Genomic DNA, 9,800 nt, shown 5'->3' with positions numbered 1-9,800 from the left:
CAGAGCCAACCCAATCATACCCATCACCACCACATGAGGAATATAAGCGGCTATCACTAACCATCCGTCCCATGCCCAAGTCGAGTGCCAATGATGTACAAATCCCCTCGAACATCGTTTATGACATATGTCGCAATATTCTCTCTCTCTCTCTTTTACAGGCTCTCTCGCTTTCCCTCTAGCTCTTGTTCGGGATGTATTCTGTTCTCTGTCCTCCAGTTCATCTGCCTCATCCTCATCCTCGCTTTCCACTTGGGATCGTTTGTTTTGGGTTGGCTGTCTTCGGAGTTGGTTGTCCGTCTGAGGTCGTGCATTTTGCCTTCTTTGAGATGGTTGATCGTTGGTATCTGGACGAGGAGAAGGTGCCGATACCGTTGAAGGTGTGTACACGGTCTCCTCAATATCACTCTCCGAAGAGATCGAGGGTGATAATGGTTCGTGCCCAGCACGTTGTTTTGATTTAGGACCCCCAGGATTAGGTGGATCATGAGTGTTGGTCATCCCCTCCACAATATATTATCATGAGCAACCTGATGATCACAGTTAGAATAGTAATCAATGACCAACCGATGTGTCAAATTCGCATACAACCGGGGTGAGCGAGTGAAACTTGGAGTCGCATCCTTTGCACTTCTCCGTCCGGATTTCAAAGGAGGGCGGAGGTGAAACTTCGGAAAAGGGGATGTAAGTAGGGTCAGTACTGACTTGGTATGCTTGGATGCCGACAACAGGTTTGGTACATTTTGCGAGACACTTGTCAAATGAACTTTGGCCGTTATTCAGAGGTACCGTCACTCAGGTCTGAGGCGGAGTCGTCCTGTCCATCAGCGAACGTTCTTTTCCAGTCCGATTCTACGATGCCGAGTCCTGGCAGGTTTCAAAAGAAATGTAGTATAGAAACGTCCGACTATCCAATCCCAATGTATCAGAGGAGAATCCAGTGTGGGTGTGAAACACAGCACTCAACAGCACCTGGAATCATGACGAAGGCCGCATGAGTGTAGCATGGGAACGAGATAGATGTCCTAAAGATTGGAAGATTCAAAAGAGTTGATTGGACGACATGAGACGAAACGCACATGTCCAAAGAACGCAAAAGCTTTAGCCTTTTCCCTCGGTTCGGTCCTCTCTCTACTCATCTCCCTAGGTCTTGCAGTTTTCTGATCCATCATACCTGGCTCATGTGGCGATCCCAAGTGTCCTCGTCCATGAGGTATCCTATGTGTCCCATCGACCCTGAACGCACTTCCGTCAGACCGAATATCATCTCTTTGGCCTTGCTCGCCATCCTTTTCTCGAAGCTCGCCCGACACACCTGGATGTCGCTGGTCGTCGAGTTTCGCTTTTGCTAAAGCTTCTATCAGATGTCGCTGGGACAGTGGTGGCGGTGCAGCGCCATGAGTGACATAACGATCTGGAGTGGACACGCCAGATTTTTGTAGGTGAGGTGCGAGACGGGCGTGTAGCTCGTTGGTCGGTTGTTTGGCGGTGGGACGGAGGGTCTCCCCAAGGATGGGAGAGGAAGGGGAGGAAGGTGTGGCTTCTCCGCCGGATTTGCTGAGCCGTCAGCCTCTCGTTTCTCGGACTATCGTGCCTTCCGAATGTTCCTCGAACATGTCTCAAGCACACCAGGCTTGGTTCACAGAGGTGATGGATCCTTGTCGAACTTTGGAGAGATGGCAGATGCAGAGGCGGTGAAGCAGGGGAAGACATGTGAGAGAAAGAGTAGAAGAGGAGACACTGACTCGTCAATGTCATACTGTTCATCCTCGTCCTCCTCATCTTCATCGTCACTTGTCTCATCCTCTTCTTCTCCCACATCGGCCTCACGCCGCGTCGCTTGAGCTCTGGCTACTTTGGCATCCGACGTCGGTTCATGATGACTGCGACTCTTGGAAGGCGGGTCCTGCTCTTCTTCCACCACAACAAAAGACTTCTGCTTTTCCCTTTCGTTCCATCGCAAAGTTCGCGAGATTGATTGGAACCAGTCCGTGGAGGCTTTGTCGGCGCAAACGGTTGGAAATGGGTATTTTGATGCGGTGACCTTAATATGGTCGCCTTCTGGTCGGTGTCAGCTAGGCAAATAGATGGAGATCGTGCTTAGTCTCACAAGTCACTCTTTTCGGACCACATTACGACATCTTTCTCATATAGAATGCAGATGATGGCAGGGGAGAGAGAGTGGAGAGCTGGGAGATCTTGGATAAACAGCTGGGGAGACAAAGTGAAGAGCTGGGAAGAAGAGTAAACAGCAGCGGAGAGATGAACAGTAGGAAGGGCTAAATGCACAGCGGGGCAGCAAGAGTGCGTAGCAAGGGAGCGATGAACGGCAGGGAAAAGTTGAATAGGAGGGGAGAGACAAACAGCAGGGCAGAAAGAGAGTACAGAACGGAGTGAAGAGATAGTGTATGATAGGGGAGAAAGTGGTACAAGCAGTGAGGATCAAGATGCAAGATTGAAAAACTCACGCTTCAACTCGACTCTTCCTCTTCCATCAAAACTCGCCCATGCTGTGCTTCTGGAATTATAAGGCACGCAGATCCTCAACTCCATCCCGTCCGGAAGCAACATAGGTCTGAAAGACAATGTATGCGGACAGATTGGAGTGATCAATATCGCTGGGATTTGAGGATGAACCAAAGAACCTCCGGCAGATAACGAATACGCTGTCGATCCTGTCGGAGTAGACACCGTCAGTCCATCCGCTTGTACGGTGGTGAGATGATGTTCGTCCCCTGTGCGTGAGCCCGAATGCACGACCTCTCTGATGAAGGCGGAGTCGTTGAAATAGAAGTTGGGAAGGGAGAGACATGTGGGGAGACGCCGAGAAAGAGACGTGGAGCCGTCGGGAAAGAGAGATGTGGGTGCGCGATACCGGGGATCAGGACGACGGGACAGAGCGGAAGGGGAGGATACGAAAAAGTACAGGCGTGAGGACGATACTTCGTGCGAGAGACGTAAGAAAAGAGATGAGGGAACAAAGACAAATCGAGAGAGGTATCAATATCTCAACTCACCGAATAATTCCAATAAACTGACATACGGACTAGGTCCACGATCAACAACAAGATCATTAAGAACTTCGAATTGTTCCACTGGTCGAGTGGAAAAACACATTATTTCTTTATCTTTCCCTTCAACATTGACGATAGGTGAACTTGTGTTTTGACCTTCTAAAGCTTCCCAACCACTTTTATCAACACAAGACATCAAAATCTCTCCACCTGGTTTTTTGATTGCTTTACGTTTTTTACCAGTTTTCAAAGAGATCAAAGCTTCCTCAGGTGCTATAGCACGATAAACTGTACATGTGAATCTCATTCGAAGATTCACTCGGATACCTTCTTCGACTACACGATCCATGGTAGCTTTGTAATTTGAGAAGTCGAAATTGGTCAAGAAACCCAGTGAACCGAGGGCGAATGGGAGTACGGGAGGGACGATCTTTTGACTACAGTTGTCAGATAAATATATCCCTTTTCAGCCTTGGTTGAACCCTTGCGGGTATAGACGAGTCATTGATTCAGGAGGAGATATCAGAAGAGACTTACAATAACCAAGAAGTAAAAAGTACAGTCCCATCTCCACCAAGCTGTATGATGAGTAAAAAGATCGCGATAAAAAGGAGGATTAAACTCACAGTGATGACGAAATCAAACAAATGTGGAGAATTACTACACATTTCACTCGTCCAATATCTCAGTTGACCTTCATCTTTACCCCTCTTACCATCCCCCACACTTGAAGCACTTGTATATGTGCTCCCCGTGAGTGAAGTTGAAGAACTTGACCGTCTCCTACTGATCGGCTGGAAAAGTTCAGGATATTGCGCCTGTAGTCCAGCCGCATCAAAGCGTTTGGAAGTACGTAATTGAGCGTCGACGTAGACTACCATACCTCTATCATTGGTAAGTTTACCATCGATACCGGGACGGGATGCGGAATTGGGAGTGACAGAGGATTGTCGACTGAGAATAGGACGTTTTTGCATGAGAAAAAGTGCCAGTTCACGAGTGAGTTTGATAAGACGATTGTCGCGAGCTTTAGTGACGATGAGTACGTGGGAGATTTTCGAGTGTACTTTTGTACGACCTGTAAATGAGCATTGTCACATTGAGTTTTGATCCAAATTGACAGAAAAGAGAAGTTTTGACGTACCTAATTCTCGACTCATTTCTCTTACACCTTGAGCGGTCTCTGCCAATTGTCTAGTCAAACTTCTACCATCATCATCCCCTTCATCATCCATATCTAAAACCCCAGAACTGAGAGCCGCGCTAGATTTATCACTTTCATATCCGCTCAAACCCATTTCTCTCTTTGTAGGTGAAGTGACTCTTGATCCAACGGTTGAACTTCCTTCTGAAGTTGTAGGAGGATTATAAGGATGATGTCTATGAGCATGATATCCCGGTGTTATCGATGGTCCTCCACTACCATGTCGCCTCAGGTTATTGTTGTTATGGACATTTCCATTGGGATGATTCTTATCTTTGTTCTTTATCCAATCTTGAAGATTACCATATTGATCCAAATGTGAATGAATGAAACAAGGACTATTTTCAGGCATCATAGCTTGTGGATGAATTTGTGTTGGTTCGTTATCTGAATTCGAGGGATAATGTAGATTTGCGAAAGTGTGATGATGATGATCGATTGGTTGAGGAGAAGAAGAATGCATTTTCGATAAAGGTGATGGTGGTGGAGGGTTACGTAGACGTGTTGTTCCCATGAGGCCTAAACTTCCACCATTTCCCATGACACCGACAGGCCCGACAGGTCCATTAGGACCCACGTGGTTGACGGATCCTTGGGGACCGGTGAGATTGGGAGGAGGGACAGAAGAGGAAACATTGATCGTCGGACGAGGATGATGATGATGATTGTGTGGATGTGTGTTATGAGGAGTTGGAGTACGTGCTGATGGAGGAGTGGGGATAGATCCTGACATACTTGTCGACATGGAATGATCAGGATCGAGAGGGATTTGATCGGATTGAGGAGGACTAAGAAGAATATTGATTTCTTCTTCGTATGGAGAGGTGGAGATACTTAAATCGTCTAATCCGAATGTCTAAAAAGGATCAGCTGCATTATCATTGATGTCACCTTTTCCCCTCATCGTACACACCTCCATTCTTCTCCACCTGAAAACGAAAATAGATCCGATAGCACCAAACGTAACAAAAGTACTTTTACCGACCTATTCACCCACCTGAAGATCTTTGAGATTCCAGATTTCCTACTAGATATATCCATCACACACAGAAAGGGACAAAGTCAAGCTGGTCAGATCATGAAATGGTGGTTCGATGAAATGACCGAAGAGAAATAAACCACCACAACTTACCTCTTTTCTCAAAGCAGCATCAAGTTGCAAATGTTTGAGCCAGCTACTATGTCTTCTCCCTAACCCAGGACGTCTGACATGTATCTCTGTCGATTCTGCAGAGCTTGTATCTGAGTCGTGATCGCTGAGGGGGGGAGAGATAGCAGAGTGGGAAGGCTCGGTCATCGTGAAATTCACTTGTAATAGCTTTCTTAAAGGGGGGGATCGCTTAAATCAGCTATAGGACTAACTGTTGAAAGACGGGTGAAGGGCGAAGTCTTGCGACATGCAATATGCAGTATGCAACATATAAGAGAAAAGCTTGGAGTTTACGGGTAGGATGGTAGTATAGGAAATTGAAATGTGTTTTGGAACTTGCCCACCAGATCTCCCTGGCTCCCTGGGAGTGAAAAGATAGGAGGTGGTATCATGGTAACGACACGCCTACCAACGATACAACGTGAATAGAGTACTCAACCGTGCGTTTTGGTTTCATATCGACGACGCGGTATCTGAGAGCTTTTAGAGGATGGAAGTGGAGCTTGAAGCAACGGTCGTTTCAAGATGTAAACGGTTTTGGTACTGGCTCAACATGTCTCCAAACTGATCATGCAAAATACATGGAATCCAGATTCCAGGATTTGCTGATTGAAACCGGTCCATGGTCTGTCACGTCGTTGGATTTTGACCAAATCCACCTTCCAGTACTATACTAGTGATTACTCGATTTTCCAACGCTACGAAGGGTTTTCCAAATTGATTGTCATCCACGAGGCCAGGGATGTTTTCGATACACTATGATCATTGATCCACTTGGACACGTTATATGCATACTATGATAGATTCACAATGATAATGACAAGATGACATAAACAGATTAATCCTTCAGATATTCTTTCCTTCTGTACAATACATCCTTCCTTCCTCTACTTGAAAGTCAATCTGTCTTTAGCTTACTTCATATCTTCCCCACTCCATCGTTAACCCCCTCAAACGTGGTTTTCAGTTAGGTGTTCAATCTACGTCATATCAAGGTTCTTGTTTAGGTACCACCTCCATAGGCATAGACTCGCGTTTCAAACTCTTTTCCCGTACAGTTTCTTGCTGTTGCTGTATCCCCTGTTCCTCTCCTCCATGTTCATGATCCGAAACGGGATTGACGGCAATAGCGATACTCATTCCACCTTCTTCCGGACCGGCATCGCCTTCCGAGACACATTGAGGACAAAACCAAGCTTCTGATGGAATATCAGGTAAAGGAGGATCAAGACAAGAAATATGATATGGCCAATCACACTAAACATCAATTTACACTCTCCCAGGTCAAGATAGAAGAAGATGAGACTATTGAAAACATACCTTTTCACATTCTAAAGGATCACCTTTTTCATCGGAATCTTCATCACATACTACACATAAATCTGGACTTTCTATATGAAGAGGCCATCGAGGAAGCTCGGATAGTTCAGCACTGGGTTTGGCAAGGAAAAGAGTATGAAATGGTCCTGCGGCGACACTGAAGATGAGTACAAAGTGAGAGGTCCGTAACAGGAATGAGAGACTCACTCGAATATGGCAATGGAGTCTAGTGGTTCTATAGGAGTAGGGATACTTTGACTTTTGCCTCTATCAGGACCCATACCCAGTTCTGATCGATGAGTTTTGATGATGACTCAATGGAAGAATGTCTTACCGCCGTATAACTGACAGTCAGTACGAGTTTTGACCTTGAAGATGAGAGAAAAGAACATACCACACCTTGACCCCAACCTATGGTCATCATTTTATCCGTCTCCGGAGCGGTGGCAGTTAAAAAGTATGTACAGCCTCCACATGAAGCAGACATGATGTTAGACATTTGTGGGACTGAGTTATTAGTTTTTGTCATGAGAAACCATCTTGGAAGAAAGCCTTACGATGTTCGATAGGTCTTTAAATCAGCAAAGGGCATGTTCAACGTAAGAACACTCACTTGAAAATGGTGTATGGCTGTCCACCGGAACCTGTCTGTCAATAAACGCTAGATGAGAGGTTTATCGTGAACTCACCGTCCCCTGTCATCTTCCACTTGCCAGCTATATATACCACCCTCTGATGCGTGATGACCATCGAGCCTGAGACATCAGTCATCCATCTGTGCAACTCCGTCATGGCACACATCTTGACCATAGTGGTCATCGCAAAGTGATTGACGGAGAAGCGCAAAGCGGGAGTATCGAGGAGTGTATCGACGAGAAAAGACGATAGAGATCAAGTCCTCAGGAAGAGTAAAGAAGGAAATCCTCACTCGCAGGTCCACATAAAACAGCCATAGCTCTAGTGAGCGGTTTCCCAGCAAAAGCCGGTAAGACAGTCGGTGTCAATCTTTCATCAGCTTCAAACTTTCCAGATCTCGCAGCCCCACAAATGTTTGCCATCTGCAGACGAAGCACGAGTTACAGAAAAAGGCTCACACATTCTTCTGCGACCCTAAACCTAATCGAGAATAACCACCGTATCCCCAACCATACGCATACCCCTCTTTGTCCATAGCGAGCGAGTGTTGACTACCAGAAGCGATACGTTGTATTTCTCTTCCTGCCAATGCGCCTTCTACCAGGTCTTACACATCAGCTGGTACTCTATCGTCTTCACCATGTTTCTATTTTCCCCAGATCTCCATGGATATCTGTTAGATTTCCCGAGGATCTGATAGATTTTAAAGGATGAAGATGACGGAAGACAGTGAAGATCAATGTGCAGACGGATAATCACTCACGAGGAGGTTCTATATCGAAAGAAGTTTTTCCAGCACGTAATACACGTTCCCCAGTTCTTCCATTACCTAATTGACCAGCTTCCGAAGAACCAGCAGCGTAAACTTGTCCTTTGTCAGAAAGGAATAAAGAGAAAGTGTTTCCCGCTGTGATCTAAAATATGAGCGTGACTTGAATTCACAATCTCAAAGTTTCTCAAAAGATAGTTCACATTCGACGCTCTAGTGGGGTGAAGAGAAGACAAGAAGATTTTCTGACTAACCTGAACGATCCTATCCCCAGCTTCTGACCAAGGTCCAGGAACTAAAGTGAACTTCGAAACTTCTCCACATACAGGCTATAAGTCAATTCCTATTCTGTTATATATGAGAAAGGGGTAAAGAGGTGAGAAAAAAACTTACAAGACCAACTTGTCCCATTGTATTATTACCACATCCCCATACTTGTCCCCAACTATCGATCAAAAACATGTGAGATCTAGCAGCACTTCCCGCTATCCATCTTGAACCTCTTGGAAGTCCTACGTTGGTAGGTGATACTTTGAGGGGTTCTTGTTCCGATACCAGACCGTTAGGAGGGGCCAAAGAAGCCACAGGTAATTTTCCGAATAGATACGCGGCTCCGAAAACTTGACCATCAGTATGAAAAAGTTCTTCAGGACGAATCCTCTCATTCAAGGTTCTACATTCTCTAGACAAATACTGCCTTTTCCCATGACAGCGTGTTCCTCTTTAGAAGCTATCAGTCTCGGGATTTCCCGGCTCCTTCCAGCATCTTTCTTGTTACCCAGACTCAATGCTTTGAGGACGTGAATCCTCGGGAATGAAGGGGATTTTGATGGTTGAGGGACGATGGGGGTGATTTTGGAGGTGGGGAGGGGGACGAAGAGGGAGGTTGTCATGTCAGAGGTCTTGATCCCTCACGATGATCCTCGTCTACCAACCCTCATCCGCCCACTGCTCCAGAACATACCGGTCATCTCTATTATGATAAGAGGAATGACACTGTGAACACTAAAAGCTGTAGGGTAGAAACACAAAAACAACTCACCATCTAAAACAATACAATAATTGGCAGTAGATCCACTGATAATCTCCGCAGCTCTGACATTACATATACTTCTAAGAATATGAGGTTCTAACAAATCCGATTTCGCCCTTTGATAAATTATCTCTCCATCATTTCACAAATGTATAGAAGACTTACGCATCTTTACCTCTATCTTTTTTCCAATTGTGATTCCTATAATCAGCATTTTCATCTTCACATTACTTCCTCAAGTCATTGAGTACACTCCTCATTACAGAATAGATTACAAGCGTATTACTCAGACATCAACGACATGATATCTTGTTATTTGTTACCTCAACCTTCCTACGTATCACGAGCTTACACCACAAGAAGATATCTCATAAATTGGAATCATGTGACTAGACAGAGATGGGGTTAAAGAGAACAAGAAGAAGAAGAAGTAGTAGTAGAAGACTGACCAAGTAGTACTTCCACAAATCAATACTGTCAATTAGTATTTGATTGATAAGGACAACATGTGTTATAAAGGACCCATTAATCCCTCGAAATTACCTGAAGAAAGATGGAAGGTAGGTAAGGAGGGGAGATGGAACGTTACTTGAGCTTACCTCTTCCCCAACCTGTCACTATAGAAGGTGTTGGTTGTGTCATCACTTGATCTTCTTGTTCCATACTGTATTGAA

At 45.3% G+C, this 9,800-nt stretch overlaps 2 protein-coding genes across 2 annotated transcripts; both read right to left on the bottom strand.

Annotated features, from left to right (window-relative positions):
• Positions 1-721: 721 nt before the first annotated feature.
• Positions 722-4,374, bottom strand: TREMEDRAFT_70628 (uncharacterized protein). The gene is made up of 8 exons (XM_007001936.1): positions 4,159-4,374; positions 3,641-4,092; positions 3,552-3,592; positions 3,018-3,451; positions 2,469-2,735; positions 1,746-2,061; positions 1,080-1,557; positions 722-817 (listed from the first exon to the last, which is right to left on the bottom strand). The coding sequence occupies exons 1-8, from the start codon at positions 4,310-4,312 to the stop codon at positions 776-778; spliced, it is 2,184 nt and encodes a 727-aa protein (XP_007001998.1). The 5' UTR covers positions 4,313-4,374; the 3' UTR covers positions 722-775.
• Positions 4,375-6,139: 1,765 nt separating this feature from the next.
• Positions 6,140-9,789, bottom strand: TREMEDRAFT_72659 (uncharacterized protein; the record flags this gene model as incomplete). Its single annotated transcript, XM_007002052.1, has 17 exons — positions 6,140-6,625; positions 6,689-6,845; positions 6,896-6,977; positions 7,023-7,028; positions 7,079-7,195; positions 7,246-7,259; positions 7,302-7,332; positions 7,378-7,443; positions 7,617-7,693; positions 7,783-7,930; positions 8,088-8,238; positions 8,348-8,422; positions 8,487-8,713; positions 9,136-9,242; positions 9,292-9,327; positions 9,576-9,600; positions 9,726-9,789. 17 exons carry the CDS (start codon positions 9,787-9,789, stop codon positions 6,359-6,361), a joined length of 1,650 nt encoding a protein of 549 aa, XP_007002114.1. The 3' UTR covers positions 6,140-6,358.
• Positions 9,790-9,800: the final 11 nt, after the last annotated feature.

The sequence above is a fragment of the Tremella mesenterica genome, assembly GCF_000271645.1.
Source record: "Tremella mesenterica DSM 1558 unplaced genomic scaffold TREMEscaffold_1, whole genome shotgun sequence".
NCBI classification, from domain to species: Eukaryota; Fungi; Basidiomycota; class Tremellomycetes; order Tremellales; family Tremellaceae; genus Tremella; species Tremella mesenterica.
The sequence above is the reverse complement of the archived record's forward strand: the minus strand, read 5'-3'. Positions and strand labels throughout refer to the sequence as shown.